The sequence below is a fragment of the Zonotrichia leucophrys genome, chromosome 2, assembly GCF_028769735.1.
Source record: "Zonotrichia leucophrys gambelii isolate GWCS_2022_RI chromosome 2, RI_Zleu_2.0, whole genome shotgun sequence".
Taxonomy (NCBI): Eukaryota; Metazoa; Chordata; class Aves; order Passeriformes; family Passerellidae; genus Zonotrichia; species Zonotrichia leucophrys.
Window position 1 is genome coordinate 69,180,170 of NC_088171.1, and position 20,719 is coordinate 69,200,888.

General features: G+C 38.8%; 1 protein-coding gene and 1 long non-coding RNA gene across 3 annotated transcripts in view; one reads left to right on the forward strand and one right to left on the reverse strand.

Annotated features, from left to right (window-relative positions):
• LOC135444144 (uncharacterized) overlaps positions 1-20,719 on the forward strand; it is a 27,631-nt gene continuing 6,912 nt past the window's right edge. The window contains exons 1-2 of the long non-coding RNA XR_010439177.1: positions 1-150; positions 18,797-18,890. This is a non-coding gene — a long non-coding RNA (uncharacterized LOC135444144). The remainder of the gene's footprint in view (positions 151-18,796; positions 18,891-20,719) is intronic.
• Positions 4,580-20,719, reverse strand: part of RIPK1 (receptor interacting serine/threonine kinase 1) — a 23,895-nt gene continuing 7,755 nt past the window's right edge. For both annotated transcript variants that reach the window (XM_064705370.1, XM_064705369.1), the window contains exons 4-12: positions 20,397-20,534; positions 17,812-18,040; positions 16,823-16,972; positions 15,559-15,635; positions 12,457-12,547; positions 9,743-10,303; positions 8,119-8,190; positions 6,127-6,279; positions 4,580-5,453 (exon numbers count right to left, since the gene is read on the reverse strand). In XM_064705370.1, the coding sequence (XP_064561440.1) occupies positions 5,167-5,453; positions 6,127-6,279; positions 8,119-8,190; positions 9,743-10,303; positions 12,457-12,547; positions 15,559-15,635; positions 16,823-16,972; positions 17,812-18,040; positions 20,397-20,534 (1,758 nt within the window). In that variant the 3' untranslated portion in view covers positions 4,580-5,166. The remainder of the gene's footprint in view (positions 5,454-6,126; positions 6,280-8,118; positions 8,191-9,742; positions 10,304-12,456; positions 12,548-15,558; positions 15,636-16,822; positions 16,973-17,811; positions 18,041-20,396; positions 20,535-20,719) is intronic.

Consider the following 20,719-nt stretch of genomic DNA (forward strand, 5'->3'; position numbering starts at 1 on the left):
TTGGCTTTAATGGCCACAATCAGCCTCAACTGGCGTCTCCCCACACCCTGGCTCATGGAGCCTAATTTCAGCTCAGAATAGTGCTGTCACTCCCTGCTCTAGCTATGCTACAGCCATCTCTGTGACTTGTTGGGGTCTTCTGTGATCCAGGTACTCTTGCAGACTTTGGTTCCTGAGTCTGTGAACACACTGACTGATTATTTTTGCCTAATTTATTTTATCTGCCTCTATGAGGGGAAATATCTTGCTACTTCAGGACTGTTTTGTTGCTTGGGCTCTTGTGCCTCTTGGATGTTGTTTGTGTGTTTTCACCTATAGAGAAAAATCTTGTTGCTTCAGCTCCACAAAGAGGTAAGATTTGGGTAGTAGGGAATTGCCAAATTCAGAACAAAGATGTGAAAATACTGATATTTCTGTGATTTGGTATTGACCTTCCAGACAAGAAAGACTGAATATGGCATGACTTTTGGAGCTGTGAAGTGTGGGGAGTGACAGTATGTGGTTTTGTAGCAGGAGGCCTGTTTAGTTAGAATATTAACCGAGCACAAAGGAAAGAATGATTTGTCATAAGCAGAACAGATAATAGAAAAGATTCCAGATACCTTGGCTCAAAGAACATTTCAGACTGATGAAGAAACTAAAACACAATATGTAATGATTTTCTTTGCTTGCCTGCAGTTTTCTTATTCTAGCAAAGGCTAGTATCTGTCAACTGAAGCAGTGTCTGCATATCTTTTGTATACTCATGAATAACTGCATTATAAATCTGACACACCTGTACTTGGGCACTTCAGTGGGAGGTGGCTTCATAATTTCAAAGTTGAATATAATCTCAATCTTGTAAATCCAAGCATAATCTTGGTATAATTTCTGACCATATTTAGGACATTCTAGACACAGAGACTTGAAATTACTCCAGATACTCAGCTATGAAGGAAGAAACAGCTTGTCCCTTGGAGAAGGCAAGAGTAACATTTAGAAGATAGTTCTTTATTGGTTTATGGAAGGGGTTGTGCGAGTCTATTTTGATGAACTTGGTGACCAAGATATCCTTTCCAGGGCTGCATTTAGGTTTCTCAGCTAAAGAGAGAGCGGTGTGTGTGGGGTGCACAGGAGTTGCAACCCATCATTCAAAATCCAGCAGTATTACTGGCTGATGAAGGAAATCAATGTGGGTTTTTGTTTCAAGCAGCTCTTATCTCTCAAGTGTCTCTCTGTGCTCTATAGGCTACAGTGCTTATTATCAGATCACATCTTAGTTCTGGCAGAAGTTAGTATCTGTACCAAAAAGATGAGGAAACTGTGCTAAAGAGAAAGGAAGTGACCTACTTTAGAGTTGTAGACGAGGGGGAAACCCAGCATAAGTCAGAACTGTGGTCTGCTGTGTTTCACTCATAGGCAATATTTCCTCCAGCACAAAGATCACTTCTAGTCTCTGCAGCCTGTTCTGACGCTGCCTCTCCCCTTCCCTTTTCCCCAGGGGCTGTGTTAAGGGGCTGCACTTTCACTAGCTGCTCGTGTCACTTGACTCCTATTGCTAATTGGTATGCTAGAAGGGAAACCTAGCATGCTGCAAGGAGCACTTTCTCTAGCCTGTAGAGACTGCAATGAGGAAAGGGTAGGAAAAAATGCGTGGAGGACACTAGGATGCTGTAAAGAAAACTCTCCCAAGTGCTACTTGGCTGTAATGTGTCCCTGCTTGTACTGGATGATCTTTCCTACTTTGTTTCCCTGTAGCTCCTTCTCTCTGTGTACATGACTGTTTCCCTAAGCCTCTGAAACATGCTCAATTTCCTATGTGCCTCCATGCTGAGAGATGGTTTTCATTTGTTATTGAGCAGCGCTGAAAAATCCATCAGAGAAAAGTGGCATAGTTTACTTAAAGCTGTTTGATTAACTAGAAGTTAAGTGCTGAGTGTTGCCTCTCCTTGGAAACTGGCCTCTGAGGAAGAGGAGCTGTATGTAGCCAGCTCAGCTCAGAGGTCACATATTAAATACTTGCAACAATGTCTGAGTTTTTAATGCAGCATTATTAATTGGTATTATTTAGCAACTATTTTGGAAGGAGTAAAAATTCCTCGTATTTCTTAGCAGCTTCTATGCTGTTAGTGGTGGCACAGTAACAAAATTAAACAAATTAATTGCTCTGAATTACATGGACTCAGTCCTCTCTGCATTTAAGAGTTTCACATTGGGTGCTGTGTGATGAGGGTAGCTACTGGGCAGAGATTATACTTGAGTTGTATTTGATCTAAAGTCTGCAAGCACTTACTCTCCTAAAATGGGAAAACATAATGTCCTTGTGCATAACTGGGTGAGTTCACCTCCTGCTCTTCAAGGAGAGACCATGAGGAGGGCTGCTGCTGCAACCCACAGCCTTTTCCTCCCTGTCTTGCACCTCACCAGTTTTAAGAAAAATGTCTGTAAGGCTGCTGCTTTAGTGCTGTCTCTGCCCTTGAGGCTGATAGCTTGCCAGTTTGATGTGAAATCACTCTTCTGTCCTTTCTCACCTTTCTTTTGCCATGAAAGGTATCAGATCTATCCCATAATACATCACTCTTTTTTCATCCTTGAGCCCAATATTTTCCTGCACTTTTTATCTCTCATGAAAGGTTGCTTTTCAAAACTCAGCTCCATCCTTAATTTTTTTCCTTGGTTTTTTTTGAGCAGTGGGAGAGGCATAGGGGGTGGTGAATGAAATGCGTAATCCAGTAAACTAGTATTAGCTTCTCTCTCTCTTCCATACTTAATGTTTCTGTAAATTTTTAGGTCAAGGAGAGCACTAACTTTTCCTTGGACCTCTTGTACACCATTTGCTTTTACATGTCACTTAGTTAACCTTGTATTGAGACTTAAAGCTTTGATTTCAATTATCGCTGCCTTAAGAAACAAGACTAGCCTTAATTAAGAGGTAGTAAGAAGATCCACAGGCTCCCTAGGTAGTTCATCCCAGTAGTTCATCATCCTTATTATTGAATATGTATTCTAATTTGGCATGCCTGGCTGCTGCTTTCAGGCATTGTGTCCTATTATGTGTTTTTCCACAATATGCTAAAGGACTTGTGGTATTTTAGCCCTTCTGCCCAGGAAGCTGAATGCTCTGTGTGATTGAGTTCTGCAAGGGCTGTAGTGGAGGAATTTGTCTCTAGGTGAGTTCAGCTGTGTTCTGTACCACCTACAATGTCACATGAACTATGAGCACTAGTCTAGAACCAGACTTGGCAAGCACCAAAGCTAAAATGACCTTCATCTCCCATGTCCTGCATTAAAGATCTAGGTCTGCCCCATGCTTAAGTCTTGTTCTAAAATGCTTCATGTTTCTGCTCTACATCTCTGTTCTTCTTGTTTCAGAGAGTAAGGTCCAGACTTGCTTAAATAAAGAGCAAATGAAGCATTTAATGTAGGCCCATTAAATGATCACCATTCATTCTGTGTATCAAATAGGGCAAATATCTTATGACTGAAAAATGGCATATTGTTTGAATAAAGACTGCAGATATGGGAGACTTTAAAAACCAATAGGGGCTTGGGAATTGATGTAGCAATACAGTGCAACCAGCATTAACAGAACATAAATGGACTTTGTGATCTGTCCAGGGATCTGTTTAATGAATTATCACAGTAACTGCTGGCTGTAGCTTTATGGACTGACGTAGAGAAGACATCCTATACCCCATCTCTCTATTTGCGTAAAAAATAATTTTTCTTTTTCTGGGTATAAGTGTATGCTTATTACATTAGACAGATAAACCACATCATTGTATTGTACTCAAGAGTTTATAGAAAATTTAGCATGTTGCTAAGTCAAAACTGTAAGGCAATGCAATATATTTTAAGTAGGTTTAAAGATGACAAATATGGTGATGCTTGCTTTGATTAGTTTCATTTTGCTTCCACTGAAATGGTGGGTGATGTATCAAGGAGCAGAAATCCATTCTAACTGCACTCCATTAAGTTATTAGCTTTTTTTTGGACAATTAAAATGAATAGTTATGAACACTGATGAACACCAAGTGCTCTATGCACAGCTTAAAAAATTACCAGCTCCGAAACATCTGCTTGAAGTATCTGTAAATCTGATGGAACAGGAAGCGTTGACCCTCATAAGAAGAGCTTCCATAAATCTTTGGACAAAAAAGTTGCAGTAATTCTTCTTTCACAGATACTGCACAGTGAGATTATGTCAATATTAGGAAGTCAGAGTGACAAGGAACATTTCCAGGCACTGGGATACCATCATCTAAACTATAGATCTGTTCCAGTGTTCTCCAGAAACAACCTGAGTGCTGTGAAATAGTCTTTGCACAGCATTTTGGAGGTTAAAAGAATGTGCTATTCTGGCAGCAGGCTGTAGCATGCCAGTTTACCCTTGGCATCCAATAACATTTCCAGGCACATTTAACCAACTAATATAAATGCAGCCTAAGAGATCCAGAATGTAGTGACACTGATTCTCCAGAGCAGATAGGAGAATGGCTCTTCACTCAAGAGGTAATAAGGCACTTTTCACTTCTCAAAGCTCTTGTATTCTTGAGATTTTAATTTGGATTGCATACTGATTTAACGTATTTTTCATTATTTCATAAAGCTGATGAGACTCTTACCCTGTAAAATCTTTTCTACCAAACAATGTAAAAATCTAATGCAACATTATAACTATAAAATATCAATTACAGAGTTTTAAAGCCAGAAATAGGTTTTGCTTTTATTTATGCTGGTGTTGTGCATAATTGTATACATCTATATTTAATAAAAATTATAAAAATATTTGAAAAATATCATTGACTTCAACCAGTCAAATATTGGCATGATAAATATTGGCACTTTTAGCAAAATGTAAGGGTTGATTTTAGTTTCTATACAAGTTTTTCAACCAATAGGTCAATCTTCGGAACTGAATGAGACTACCAACATGTTTCAAGAGTAGAATGTAGAAATTTTGAGTAATGCATTCTCCTTGAATTGATACTTGTCTTGTATTTTGTTGTTATCATCTTTGGACAATCGTTCTATTTGGAAGGAAGATGCTTTTTTTTTTATCCTTTGGAAGACCAGAATATTGTGACGGGCACTTTTTGATTTACTGGAGGTATTAACTGGTTGGTTAAAAAATAGGTTCCAAAAGTGTGCAAAAGGAGAGCTCTGGAAAGTCTGTTCTCAGTAAACTTATTCTTCTTGGATTTGCATCAAACTACTAAGGAGATCCAGTCTTTGACAGCCAAAGAGGGCCTTGGCCAGTTTTCCAACTGTAGCACCTTTGGCACCTTCCCTCATCACCCACTTGAGCAGCATTTGGTAAACTTTTTCCTTTAGTCCATCTCGTTCGTAGTCATGATCGATTTCGTCAATCTCGGGATCACTGAAGCCCAGTTTCCGAGCACAGTGCTTCCACTGCTTAGCCAGCTTTTCCCTCACTAGATTCAGATGCTTTTCTGTCAGGACAGTAGTATTGTCTGCAAAAAGAAGATGAGTGTAAGAAAATTGCATCTTTCCACAGTTCTTCGGTTCCTTTCACTCCCTCTCTCCTGTCCTCCCCCAAATACTTATTGGTAATTTCTAGAGACAGAATCTTAGTGGTGCAATCAGAAGTGGATTTCATGGAGGCAGCATAAGCCAGTGATGGCAGGCAAGAAATGTCCAGACAGAATATGTGTATTCACGGGTCAGTTGCTGGATTTCCTCTGTGATCTGAAGCTATCATAGGTTGTCATTTAAACCTGCAAGATTGAAAACGCCTTTTCTAGAATTCCTAAAGAGTTATATCTGTTTTATATTCTGAGAAATAAATGTTACTTAGGGATACACCGAGATAGTCTAATTCAGCATTGACCAATGAAAATAAATTACATTTCAAATTTGTCCAACTTCTATCTGAATGAAGTTGTCATGGCTCTTGCTTACATGGTTTAACTTTTAGTTTTCTGTGTGTCATGTCAGGCAGTAGACTCTGTGATCTGCATGAGTCCATTCCACCTCGGGATATTCTGTGATTTAAACTAGAAGTTGGGTGAGGATCTCCAATCCTAGCCTTGCTTCTGCCTGTGTGTGTTTTATACATTCCAAACCAAATGATTCTCAGGTAATTATGAGGTGAATACATGAAAACTAGGGAGATATTTCTCTTACCAAATACACCCACTGCTTCATAATGAGAATAAATATCTTCCATAGCAACAGAACAAGTGCTGACATGTGGATTCTGATCTTCAATTTTCATGTGATTGTAGGATCCAATTTGAATTCCAGAGCTGTTAGTTATGTTGTACTTGACTGAATCATCTGTATAGGGAACGTTAACACAAATTTACAAACAACAGCATGAGGTTCAAATGTCAAGAAGTAACATAAGGAGAAAAAAGTTCCACTAATAAGGGGAGCGATATTCATTGTATTTGATGTAGAAATAACCATTTACTGGCAACTGTGCTGTGAGTGTATTTTCACTGTGCAGTGATACAGAAGTGTACTTTAGTGAAAGCCCAGTCTATTTTATGACAGAGTGCCACAACCAAGCTGATAGTTACTAGACTGTAAATAATGTTCTCTGTGCCTTGGGAATGCATAGTAGCAGTCTTGTTTTCTGCTGCCTAACAGCTTCAGGAGGTCAGCCTTGACTCAAATGCTCTTTTTGTTTACATTTTAAAGGCTCACCTCTGCCTCTCAGCTTTATTTTTCATAGATGTAAGTGCAAGTTTACAGTTATGACTTCCGAGTTCTGCGAGATGACAGCAAATGTAGTTTCACGTTGCTCATAAAATATGATTAGTAAAACACATAATTTGATCTTTGGTTTACTGTTGTCTGATTTCCACATGCAGCATGAAGCTAAGTCACTATTCATTTTAGGAGAGTGCAGTTTTCTGTTCTCTTGACAGTGTTTTCTGAACTCTGCTTGGATAATTCTCCACTAAACATTCTAACTCTAGCTTAGCTGGTGAATCTCATAACCTGGGTCTAAAATCAAAGTACAGACACTTAAAATGATACACCAAGCTCTGTATTTAATCACCTGGAATCATGGTTACATCCTTGCTACACACTCAGTTGCAATGTGAAGTGTGAGCATCTATAGTTATGTATGAAAATCTGATTAAGAATACTTAATATATGCTAGCCTGGGACTGCAGGGCAGAAAGATCATATGTATGCATTATTAGATGAAGTTGAAAAAAAGGAATGCATTTTATCGTGTATCATAACATTATTACTTCTACTCATAACATTATGATTCCTGTAATTTTTTTTAAGAGCCAGAGGACTCAGGAAACACATCATATTTGTAGTTAAGAATAGAAAGAAATCTCATGTTTGCTATGTTCTTATCTGGCAACAAAATGAATTTAGCATAACATATGAAAATATATACACATACTTTGTCAATATTACAGTATTAACAGGAAAAATTACTACACTTATAAATCTCCTTTCCCAAGCCTTTACACTTAGCAGCTTCTCAGGTTTGGGTCATCATTTAAAGGGGGCAGAATCAAGAAGACAGAAACCTCCTCTTTCAAGTTTTCTCTGTAGTGTAGACCACTTAAAAACTGGACAAGCCTTTGAAAGGGTTAATGAAAGAATTCAGAGTGCCCCAAGCAACACAACTTTAAAGGAGCATATATTAATAACTCCTGAAGGATATTGCATGACTTTAGGGGTTCAAGCCAGTAGAACTGTAGAGACCTGTGCCCCAATGAAGACTGATCAGCATGAAGCCTGTAGCTAGAAATTTGTACTAAAATACAAACTAAGATAGGACAAAGTGTTCCAAATGTGTATGTGGTTCCAGAGCTGGGCAGAGTGACAGCAACTTGAAATTTAATCTAAGGAAGTGACTAGGTTAGGTGTACAGGAGATCTTGCACTGCTCTCATATTTTTAAAGTTCTTGCATTAAAGAATATGTTGTCCATGATTTATCAAATACACATTTAATGGTGTGTTTAGGTCCTGATAGAGACAGGACTAAGTTATACCTATTGATACCGAAAACTTCAGCTACGGTTAGAGGTATTAAGCAATAACAGAAATTATTTCAAGTTCCTGAAGTCTTTTGTTTTACTGGTCAGGATGCAATGCAGAGCCTGTTGGCTACCAGGGCAGATGAAGGCCACAGCACTTACCTGAGCTTACTCTGGATACACTAGGATAGTATGCAAACGTTCCCCTTGGGAAAGAAGTGGAATCCCTGTAACCTGTAGAAAGAAAAAACCACAAAGAAATGCCAAAAGCATTATGTAAATAGAAAAGTAGATATACTTAACAATGGCTGCCATATTTGTGACAATGTGAGTATACAGTGCTCTTAAATACAGAGATGAGAAGCTTTTTAATTAGCAGGATTGTGTCTCCTTGAATAACTCTAGTTTAAGCACTGATCTTATGACGTTTTGCTGAGTTACTAATAGCCTTAACCATCCTTGGATCACAGAGAGGACAATGGGATTCCATGTGGGTGTAGATGACACAGACTACAGGAATACCTGGCAGTGTGGGATCAGAGCACACTGCAGTTACAGACTGAGCTGCTGGCAAATTCCAAGCTCCCAAGTGTGAGGTTTTGGATGCTCACAGATGGGCTCTGCAACTCATACTGGGGCAGCAAGAGCATATGGGTTAGAGTCACTCAACAAGGCAGTGAGGAACTGAAATGCAGCTCTTGTGCACCTCAGTCTGGTATCTGCTACACTGTTTCACACAGTCTTCCTATAATAAATGTTTTCTTTATTTCTTTCAAACAGAAGGTTTTCCTTTATTAGTGATGTTGGAAATTCTAATGCCTGCCTTCTGACATGACAGCCCTCGGATTCATGTCAGTAAATAAATTCACATAAACAACTAATCACAGCCTCTGCATTAATAATTCAACAGAAAAACACTTTTGTGGCATTCTGCTTGTAAAAAGCTAGGCGTTTTCTTGTGAGATGACCTGGAAAATAACACCATGCTAAAAATACTCAAGAGTAGGAGCAGCATCTCATGCTGTCTCTAGTTCCTCAAAGTTTTATCTTGTAGGTCTCCAGTTACCACTTATTTATATGCTTTGTTAATGCCCGATATTCTCTTCCTTCTTTGTCTCCATACCTTTCTACTCCATGGCTTACCAGCAAACACCAACAGGAGCTCTCCCTCAGCACCAGGCAGAGCTCTCTGGAGAAACCAGTTCCAAGCCTCAGCTCCTTGCTGGCTCCCTAGGTTCAGGATCTCTCCCTTGCTGCAAGCCAAGCTAAAAAATAGCCATCTATTTTCTGAAATGCTACAAGTGTTTCTTCATGAGTAGAACCTATGGTATGAATGTTACAGTTTTGAGAGTCAAAGTTCTCCTCAGCTTTCCTAGAATCACTGGTAGCAGCTCCTGGTTTTGGGAGCTGTTTTAGCAGTACTTGCTGTCTGCTCTTCCTCGGCTTAGATAACTCAGCAGAATTTTATTTCTACTGGATTTTTTATTATTTCTTGTAAATCAATGTTCTTTGGTAAGTCTGAGTCAGCTGTTACACTGATGCTTTAGAAATGGTTCATTTGAAATTGGCAGCCTGACATCAGTGAAAGCAGCATAATGAAGTCAAAGCTGCAGGGCTTTGAGTCAACAAAAAGAACTTAATGAAAAGAATTCACCCTTTCTATATTACAGATCAGCCTGCAATAAGCAGGTTGTTCCCTGAGCTACAAAATTCTCTTGACCACTTCACTGAATAGAAGAAAAGTGTGTTTTCAGAAACATAGGTGTTGCAGAAGGAGGAATCTCACCTGTATCTGTGTCTGAATTCTTTGAATACCAGTTTACATTGGTCGGTGATGTCAGGTTTTGTCCAGATTCTGGCACAGGATGTTTACTTAGGCTAAAGTTACTAGCTGAACACAATCCATAGGGATCCACCAGGTTTCCTGTTGAAAGACTGTTGGGACTGGGCCCATAATAAAAATCTACATTTTGTTTTGGTGTTGTTGCAGCTGCTGGTGGCCAGAAATATGGATTAGTGTTTGATCCTGTTTTTTCAGCTCTTGGATACAGTTCACTCAGTTGAGAAGTAGGGGATGGCTTTGCAAACGGATCACAGGAAACTCTCCGTCTCCTCTCCTCCTCTATCATTTCAGGGCTGTACAACACAGGTGGAACTGCTTTATCCATCCGGCTCCCAAAGGCGTGGTAGTTGTATTCATACTGAAGTTTTCTTTCCAGATTATCAGGTGGTACAAATGAGGTCTCACAGCTCTCAACGGGCTGGTTCTCAGGGGAGGCAGCAAACAGGGCTTCATTAACCTCGCTGGTCATGGGACCCTGGGAGCTGTGCAGAGAATTAGGCTGATCTGAAAGGAAAGCACATTAAATGTTTGAAAACATTCAAATGCAAGTATTTAACTTGTTGCAATGATCTATTAGCCCCCTTTATTATTATAGTTTATCTCAAAGGTTTCAATAAAACATTACTTCCAGCATAAGACATTCTATAAAATAAAACACAGCTTTACTGACAAGTAGAACAGATTTTTATCTAGGAAGTACAGGTTTGCTTAAGCTATCAGTGTTAAAATCTCACTAGCTTGAGTAGTGTGAGAATTCACTGTGTACTCTACTTGTATTTATATCAAGTTTTCAACCATTGAAACAAACATTCCTGGAGGCATTTGTAAGATCTGCTTTACTGGTGTGTCTCCTCTGGCATTAACTGGAGTTTGATCAGTGCAAAACTAAGGTGTAATAGAATGGAAAATAATGTCACTGTAATAACAGGTGTAATTTCATACAGCACATATAATTTGTCATTAAAATCTTATTTAAAATGATTATGTAAAATGTTCTGTCTGGGTATGTCATGATATGAATACTCTTCCAAAGAATACATTTTTACAAGTAATGTCTACCAGATAAAATAGTCTGTGTCATCTATACCTTTCAACCTAATTCTCAGTATCAAAGGAAGCTCTACCTCAGAACTGAGCTAGATGGAGTTATAATCTGTATGATGCTGTAGCATTCTGAGACTAAATAAGAAACATAAAAATATATTTGTTGCTACTTGTAATTATTTTTTTAAGGGTAGGACTACAGATGCTTTCTTAAAGTTCTGAAAGCTTCACATTTTTCTAGAAAATATCATACATTGCTTGAAGCAAGGGACACTTACAGAGCACTGTAAAACTGGAATGAAGTGTATGTATGTGCTTCTACTTAGCTCAGATAATGCTAGTGAACTGGGGTCCCCCCCAAATTATGTTATTTCAGCCCATATTAGGCAGGACCAAAACTGGTTCCTTTGGGTGGCTGTGTATTAGAACACCTTCAGTAGGACTTGCTCTGCTTGTTTTGCTATCACTGCTAGAGAGGAAGTGGGAGAAATGGTTAATACAGAAATAACTCCATCCAAAGTGACAGCTCTTAGCAATTCAGTATTACCATAAACTATGTGGCATCTGCTCTCCAGGGCAAGCTTGAGATAGATGTATGGACGGATCCTGTGGGATGCCTTCATTGCCACTGTCTGAGTGATGCCCATTGACTAGAGAAAAACCCCTGCCTTTGACTGACAGGCTGGCAAGACAGCATCTTTCTTCAGGGGAGATTCACAACAAAGTCTTTTGTACTTAAAACTTGAGAGCATCTGCAAACTGCAGCAGTCATACATGATTCTTTCTGCACAGGAAATGTAACTACACTCACTTAAAAACACAGCAGTGGGGCTGCCCTAAGTCCATCAGTTCTACTGAGGAACAGTTGTGGGAAACCTGGCTTTGGGGAAGATTTATTAGTTGCATTTACAGTTTAACATTACTAATTTAATAGTGTCTTAGATAACTCAGCAGAATTTTATTTCTACTGGATTTTTTATTATTTCTTGTAAATCAGTGTTCTTTGGTAAGATAATTCCAGATACACTACTACAAAACTCTAACTCTATCATTTTCCATATATTATCACATATTAGAGAGCCAGCTCTGTAAAATTGCTAAACATGCAACTCATCCAAGATTTGATGAAAGTATGACAAAAAATACGAAAAAAACCCCTGTCTACTAGTGTTCCTCAGATTCCTTAGAGAGCAAAGTCCTAAACAAAGGAATAATTTACAATTATGTATCTTGGTCATATTCAAAGCATTCATAAGAAAGGATGGAGGGGGAAAAAGAAAGGTCTTAATGAAATTACAGCCTACAAACCAAGCAGTTGGCATGACTAAAAGATGAGAAGAAAGATCAAGTATGAAAAGTAATTAACCAAGTGACCACTGTAAAGCTGAATGTTGAACAAAATTTTTGGCATGGAAGAGGAAAGCATAAGAGTGTAAAAGGAGATAGAAATTGTAAGTGTAACTTCTGGGAGCAAATAACATCATCTCAGTGATTACAATTCTTTCTGAGGTGCTGAATAATTGAGTCTCTTCGTAACCCTAAATGGTGAAGTTACTTGCTTTGTACACAACTTTATCTTTGGCAAATAGAGTAATTATGTGCTGGTGACTTACCTACTTGACCATTGCTGCTATCTGCTGGTGCAGCATCTATTTGAAGGGATTCCATGCTATGCAGCAGTTCATTTGACTCAGGCTGCATTTTCTGCACATGAGAACAAATGATCAAATTATAGGCAAAGGCTTAAACAAAGGGAGTACCTGTAGAATATGAAGCAGTACAGCTTCACTGTGAAGTGACCTGGATGAATAGACTCTATCAGTCTCTGGGAGAAGATCCCATCTCTTTCAGAGAGCACAGCCTGACAGGAAATACCCATTGCTTTGCTACAGGTGGGCAAAATCTTTTCTTCAATGAAGGGAGGGAGGACTGCAGTATAACAGCAGTATATAACACTCTAACTTGGCCAAACAACATCTTTGCTTACATGAATGTGACCTTCATCCAGAGTGGCTCTTGATTGTCTGACTTGTATTTAATTGCCAGACTTTTGGCAAGCAATCTCAGTGAGGGGATGCTGCTGAGGTAAAGGTAGTAAACATGCATCCTGATCTGTGGATCTGTATTTAATAAGCTCATTCATCAACAGGGAAGAAGAGGTGAGAAAACATTAACATTCAGGTTTAGGCACATTGAATTTTATGAAGATTATTAGAAATTAGTAAATTTTCAGAAAGAAGCAGTGCAATTTCCTTTCTATAACCCTCATCCTCACTTAGCTAGAGTGAAGGCAAAATCTACTCCTTTTCTACTCTTTTGATGTTCCCATTATTCAGGCTTTGCTGGAAGTCATTTTTATTAACCTGCAAAAATTATTTCTCAACTTCCCTAAGTGCTGCTTACTCAAAAAATAATTTCCAAAAGCAGAGTTTGTGTTAGTATTTTTTTAATTAAACCAAATAAGTACTTTCACAGATTAAAAAATCAGCAATTCTTACCTATCTCTTCCCAAAAAATCTACTTCCCTCCAAAAGCAAAGGGTAACATTCTAACACACATTACAACCATAGGTCCTTATATTTTACTTGAGTAATGGAATTGTTTGACCAGGGGGGTTAAACCAAATGACCTCTGGTTGCTTTCATCCTCAACCATTCTGTGATTCTGTGATCCTTTTAGTTAGGAGGTCTCCATGATTGCTGGGCAGGCAGCAGGAAGGCTATGTCCAAACTCTCTAAGCCATGTTGCTACTGAAGCTGTACTTGTAATTCACACTGTGACTGCCCTGGATCCTCTGTTCACAATCTGTGCCCTGATTGTAATGGATGCTTTCCTTCCTGAGAAAGTAATAAACTCACAGCCCATTTCCTAAATAGTCATTTTGTCCCTATGATATGAGAGGTGCATCTGCAGAGAGCTAATGCATGTAGTAAAATTTGCCTTGGTCCTGATTTGGGGTTGCTGTCATAAATCAGACATATATGTAGTTCATATTGGGAGTTTGGTCAAATCAGTCCAAGAGATCTGCTTTATCAGTTTCACTTTGCAAAACTCTGTTGCTTTTTTGAACAGTTATTGATGTTTCATAAACATCACATGAAGTGAGTAATTTTTATTTCCACAATTGAAGACTTGGTGAGAAGGAAGCTTTTAAAAAAAGGTGAAAGAATGGTTTCACAAGGAAGTTTGTTTTGTTTTGTTTTTTTTTCTTAGTTTAGAATACTCTCTGTATTGTCTGTGAGTGAAGTCTATACAGTCAAGTGATGAAACTCATAATATCTGTGATAAAAAGGTTCCATTATCAGCCCATTTTTTCAGGAAGTTATTATTCTCTTATTTTCAGTCAGGAAATCATTCTTTTAATCATAGTATTTAAACTTACAGCAAGAAAAGTAAGACAAACCAACTTGGACACTCAGGAAAACGATCTGATTTTAACTTTTACCTGTTAATATTACTGTGGAATACCTTCCTGGTCTCAAGCAGGCTGAGACTCATGAGACACTGCCTGAAGACAGGGCAAAAATTACCAAGAATTTATGAAGTTACTTTAAATTAGATTCTGCCACTTTTTAATTTATATGAATAACATTTTGTGAGTGAGACTTAGTGGATGTATGAGGACAATTGCAAAATATCATCATAGAATCAGCATGCCTCTCAGGTGGAAATAGACCTTGGGCCCACCTCCTGCTCAAAGCAGGGTCACTTATGGACTGGAGTTGGTAGCTCAGAGCTTTGTGCAGTCGGGTTTAAAAACCTCCAATCATGGTGACTGGACAACCTCTTTAGGTAACTTGTGCCACTGCTCTGCTCTCCTCAGAGGGAAAGTTTTGGGTTTTTTTAATTTCACTCTTACATCCAAGTTTGAGTCTCTCTTGTTTCTGTATTTGTCTTTTTTCTCTAGTCCTCACACAATGTGCTGCTGTGAAGAGCTCGGCTCTCTCTTCTCAAACTCCTCACACATAGGGGCAGGCTGCTATTTCTTTGTCCTCCAAAGCCATTGCATGTCTGGGCTGCATTCCCATCTCCTATAAGGACTAACAAGGTGTGAGCAGACCTGCTGCCTGTGACACTGCTGGTGCCAGGCAGGCTGTGGCTGGTGCTCGGGCTGCTGCTCTCCACCACCCTGAGGTTCTTGGCAGTGCTGCTCCCTGGCTGGGCAGCCCCTGGTTGGCACTGGAGCCAGGGGTTATTTAATCCCAGCATTCCTCTTGTGCTTTCTGAATTTCACAAGGTTTCTGTCACCACATTCCTCCAGCCTGCAGCTATCAGCCTTGTCCTTGTGACTGTCTTGATTAGCCCTTCTAGTTTGGTGCACACCTTATGTGTGTTCATTGTTTCTGTCAGGTCACTGACAGAGGAGTAAACCAGGTCAGGTCCCAGCCCCCTGCACTCCTGCAGCTGCTTTTGGCCTGCAGGGGAAGAAGGACCCATCAACTACTCTGGGACTCACCATCCAACCTGTTTTCATCTGCTCATCCAGACAGCAGCATCTGAACTTGGATACAAGAGTAGTTTGGGAGAGAGTGCTGAAAACCTTCTGAATGTTGAGATAAATGACATGCACTGCTCTGCCCTCATTCACAAATTCAGCTATTTTATCACAGCAGGAAATCATATCAGTCAAGCATGATCAGTGGCAGAATCTGGCCATAGTTGGGGTTGGGAAGAAGGAATGTGGGGAACTTTAAAATGCTTAGAAAGCTACTCACTTTTAAATTCTTCAGATCTTCTTCAATATTTTTTCCTAGCTCTTCATAGTAAAATGGCTTGTATCTTTCACTGATTTCTGCAAAAAGCAAAGAACTAAGTGAAAAATGGTTTTCAAAGGAAAGTAAAAGTGAATTGTACTGTTAACAATCTTGATGGAAAAGGAATGAAGAATGAAGACTTCTACAATGTCAGAAACAAGAAAGGTATACATACGTTTATAATTTGTTCACATGGTACATTTAGTCTCAAACAGTAACAAGAACAGGATAACTTCTATGGATTTGTTGTTGTTGTATTGGCTTTTATGGTGAAATCTGTCTATGATCAGTGGCTGAGAGCATCTTTCCTTGGCTTGCATATGGGGAAATTAGAAGCTAAAATCCAATACAAGCATAAACTTAATATATTAGCAGTAGATTATATATGTTTAAGTAGATTATATATGTTTAATATGGAGATAGTAGGTGGGTTCCTCATGGGATACACATTTTCTCTGAGCATTTAAATACACGCCTGTATATGAAGTTGTTGGTGCCCCAGTCTAAATACAAACCCCAGTTTCCTGTTATTTGTTGGGGTCTTTTTTTGTGGGTTGGGGTTTTTTTTTTTCCCTCTTTTTGTTGTTTTGGGGTTTTCTGGGCTGTTGGGGTGTTTTTGGTTTTTTGGTTTGTTTGGGTTTTTTTTTTGCACTATGTATTGAGACAGAAAGGAGAGACAATGAGATATAGAATTTTTACTTATTTGCTCTTAGCCTCCTTCCCAGACCATTCAGCCAAGACTTCTACTGACTGGAAGTGTTTTGCCATCTGACCATATGAAAGGATGATTAGCTATCAAAGTCAGTCATGTTGCTTATGGAAGGATAACTAGGCCAGCTTTTGAATCCTGGAGTATTTTGAACAGGGTATTTTCTCAGTCATGGTCAAGATATAGTATATCCCTTGATGTTAGTTTTTATGTAAGTTTCAGCAATAAGATTATACTATGCTGAAAAGAAATTATCAAGGATAAAGTGTCTTAATCAGCTCCATTCACTTACTAGGATTTTTCAAACCTGCAAATGCTGGATCAGATCCCATTTTTGGTCATAGTACAAAGAGCATACTTTGTACTATGACCAAAGAGCAGATTATGTGCATGGCTATTTCAGTTTTCATAAAACACCCCATCTTATTTCAAGAGGAAAATACTCTTGAAATGTTTTGCTGCATTATAAGCTATCAATGGACACAAACAAATACAAATCCTAAAGTAATGCCTTACCTGCAAAGGTTGGACGTTTCTCTGAATCTTCATCCCAGCATTGCTTCATTAAGTCAATAACTTGCACTGGACATTTATCAGTGATCTCCTTTATGTCTGGTCTGTTTCCATTCATGATGCCAAAGCAAATCTGGGTTTCATTTATGCCATCTGAAAAATAAAATTTCCTATCAGGTTCTGCTCATGGGTTTTGCTACCTTTCCATAGGTAAAAGAAACAATGAAATAGCTCCCTGTGTGTTTGTGGGTATGTAAAACTTGATTTCAAAGAGGTCCAGGTTACAGCTACAAATCTTTCATATTAGAGAATTTAAATCCACTGCCCTGATTTCCATGTAATAGAGATTTATTTTAAGATTGATGGATTTACTTTTATATGTAAGACGTGCACAGTGTGAGTAAGGGTGACAGAGGTACCTCTCTAGAACCTGCTTCTCTGGTGCATCAGCTCTGCACTAGATATGAACACCAAGATGGCCACACAGGCAACATTTAGCCATTTAAATAGCAAAAAATCCATTCAAAATTATAAACATGTTACTCTGGAATTCCACAGCTGGCTCCTACTGTTCTACCTAAGCCCATTGGTGCACGTTGAGAAATCAGCACCACACAGCTGAGAATCAGTAACTGATTGTGAGATCATTCTCATTTTCACGTGTAACTAGTCCACCTCAGGAAATAGTGTCCATCAAAATTTCCATCCTGGCCTACCTGAGGTTTGCTTAATTTCTGCCACCAAGTCTGGTTTGTACCCACACCATGTAGATGTGAGTAGATTCAGCTTATGGCTGCATTTCATTCAGATGTTCTTGTCCATGCTGACAAGTCAGGAATGATGCAACTATTTCCTCTGACTGGCCATGAGGTGCCAAACCAGTGCTGTTCTAGGCCATGGGTGATGCAATCTACTAATCTTAATTTTATAACATTAAATGCTTAATATTTGTAACTTATTTTTCTGATAGCATCCTTTGGGAAATAACGTACTTTCATATGGCTCTTTGTTAGCAAAAATTGCCCAGATCACAATGCCAAAGCTGTAAACATCTGATTTCTCCACTGGTTTAGCATTAACACAGCGTAAATGCTCTGGGGCCATATAGAAAAGAGTCCCAGCATTGTTCTGGTAGGTGCTCTTCATTTGCTTCTGTCGGACAGTTTCTTCTTGGGTCAGTCTGCTCCAGCTCTTAAAAGAGGCAACACCGAGATCTGCAATCTGAAAAATGAGACACATCAGAGCTGTAATGAAGAGGAGATAAACAAGTATTGCATTCAGTGTCAATTTTATCAAGTCTTAATAGTCTAATAACTTAAGTCTACTAACTTATCGAAAAATTAAATAGTGAAAAAATACAACTTAAAAAAGGAAAACAAACTATTTGATTTTTTTTCTTGTTTTTCTTTGGTTGGTTGGTTTGGTTTTTGTTCTAAATAAAGCATCACTGCCAACTGGGAGCCATAAGGCTGAACTTTTATTATTTCTTCTATCCTCATATTGTGTAAGTGTAGAACATTTGCACAATGTGAGGATAGAAGAAATTTGGTTTCACTCACATTGGCAATCTTACTTGAGGTCTGCTTGCAGCACTCATAGGAGAATAGAAGATTCATAGGAGAAGAATCTAAGATTCAAACCTAGAATCAATCTATGAGACAGGCAGCTATGCCTCCTCTCTCACTGCCCTTTCCATTCAGATTCCATTTAACTCAAACAAGTTAGATCTTCCTTCAGAAGCGGGAAAGAATTGGATCTGAAATGATGTGATATATATGCCAAAGAGACATGGAAAAGAATAGCATGGAGTAGGTTAAAGCACAGATACCTGGGTACTGTGTGTTGACAATGTGATATTATTGAAACTTTAAGGTGCAGTTTTGCAATTAGACTAACGGCTGGTGATGAAGAAAGTAATATTTCGCTCCTCTCCCCGCCATCTTCTATTATGTGCTCCCTCTGCTCCTCTTGTTCCAGGACTGACATTTTCCTGGGAAGACCCTAGTGCAAGGCAGTCAAGCAGCCTGCTGAACCAAGTGCTCCCCAACAGAAGGATAGCACTGCCAACAAGGTAAATGGTAATCTGCTGCTTTGGGTTCCTAAATCAAGACAGGCTGTTCACATTAGCACCAGTGCTAACACAAGGGAACAGGAGGTCATCAGGAGAGGAAAGCTGAAAGAAAATGGGCGTGTGTTTCTTAGCCACAGTCAGCTGTCAAACAGAGTTGAGTAACTCAATTACTTCAGATAAAATCAAGATGACACCTCGCCTCACTTCTAACTCACTTTTCTCTCGTATTGCCTCTAACTAGCTTATTGTTCCTCTTGAGTTTCTGCAGCCCTGGGCTATGTTTAGAGGTTGTGTATTCATTGGAAAATCCCGGCAACATTCTGCTGAGGAAGTAGGAGTCCAGGTTCATGTGTAGTGATAGAGAAGGATATGACAAATCTTTCTACACTTACAATTTCCTAGAACCACTATTTCCCTTTCTAATGATTGACAATGTTAGGCACATTCAAGCAGATAGATAATACAACAGCTGCCTTATATTATATTTTTGATCAAGTTACTTAAGGAAGTCTTATCTGATTCTGAATTTGATCCTGTGTTCCAGGTCAGTTTGTCATGAAATGTGATGATAGCCTAGTTTGGTCCTGTCTATATAAGAGAGATGAAACCAAACTCCCCATACAATTTACATTTAAAGCAGATCATGATGAGCTTTTTATTTTTGGAAAGGAAATTAATTTATAATTCTTATTGCAAGCTGCTCATACTACACTTGCTACTATATTAACCTTGTGGAAGAACTACTTACTAAATTGTGTGTGAGAAATAGAAAATGACAGATTTCTCTTCACAGAAATTTAATCTATAGTTTCAAACTGTAATGGGATCATTATTTCAACAACTCACCTTGGCCAGAAACAGGATATTTGATGAGGACTGCTGCAAATTCCCCTCAGGTTTATTCTGCAGTAGCCTCTATATTTATGTGTCTTGATCCAAAACCCCACCAAAGTTAATAGAAGGGCTTTGGAATAGGCTTATAAACCATTCTTTGAAGTAGTGTCCTGATGGGGTTTTTTTGTAGCTCCTGGATGTCATTTTAAAATGGTGACTAAGGGAAAAGAGGGATACAAAAGAGGAGAAGATAACAGAAGAAAGAAAGAAAGGAATAAAAAAGGAAGTGAAGGCAGGAGGAGAAATTACAGCAATAAAGGACAAAAGACACCATCCATAAAACATTCTATTTTGTTTCAAACTCCGTATTAACATTTTTTTAATGTAATTGTTATGTTATTTACAGCTTGTTATTTACATTATTTTTTTAATGCCCTCAGTGATTTTTTTTTTCCCCCACAGTTGGTGGAATACTGTGCAAATCTCAGACTCAGAGGTTGTATAGGCCACCATAATTCAGCAATCCAGGGAACCCTCTCTCAGTGATAACTCACTAAACTACAGAGGCATTCATCTACCAATTCCACCAAATTAGGAACTCTAACCAGCACGGCTGTGATGGGTTCTTCAACCCAAATCACGAACCTTCTCCATTCACATTTTAACAAATACCTTAATGTGGAAGTCTCTGTCCACAAGGATGTTTTCTGGTTTTAGGTCTTTGTGTACAAAGCCTTGCTCATGCAAATAAAGCATTCCTTCAGTGATTTCCAGCACGAAACGCCCTTTCACTGACAAAGGTAGTGAGAGCTAAAAGAAAGAACAAGAAGTGCCATCTATTAAAAAATGCAACTACAACAATCAACTTAAAACTCAGTCTTTAATAAAAATTCCACAGTCCCAAGGGTACCTCTGCTTAAACTATGGTAAGAAAAACCTGCATCTCCAGTTTTTCAATGAGGGAGGTGATTGTCACACTCTACTCCACACTGGTA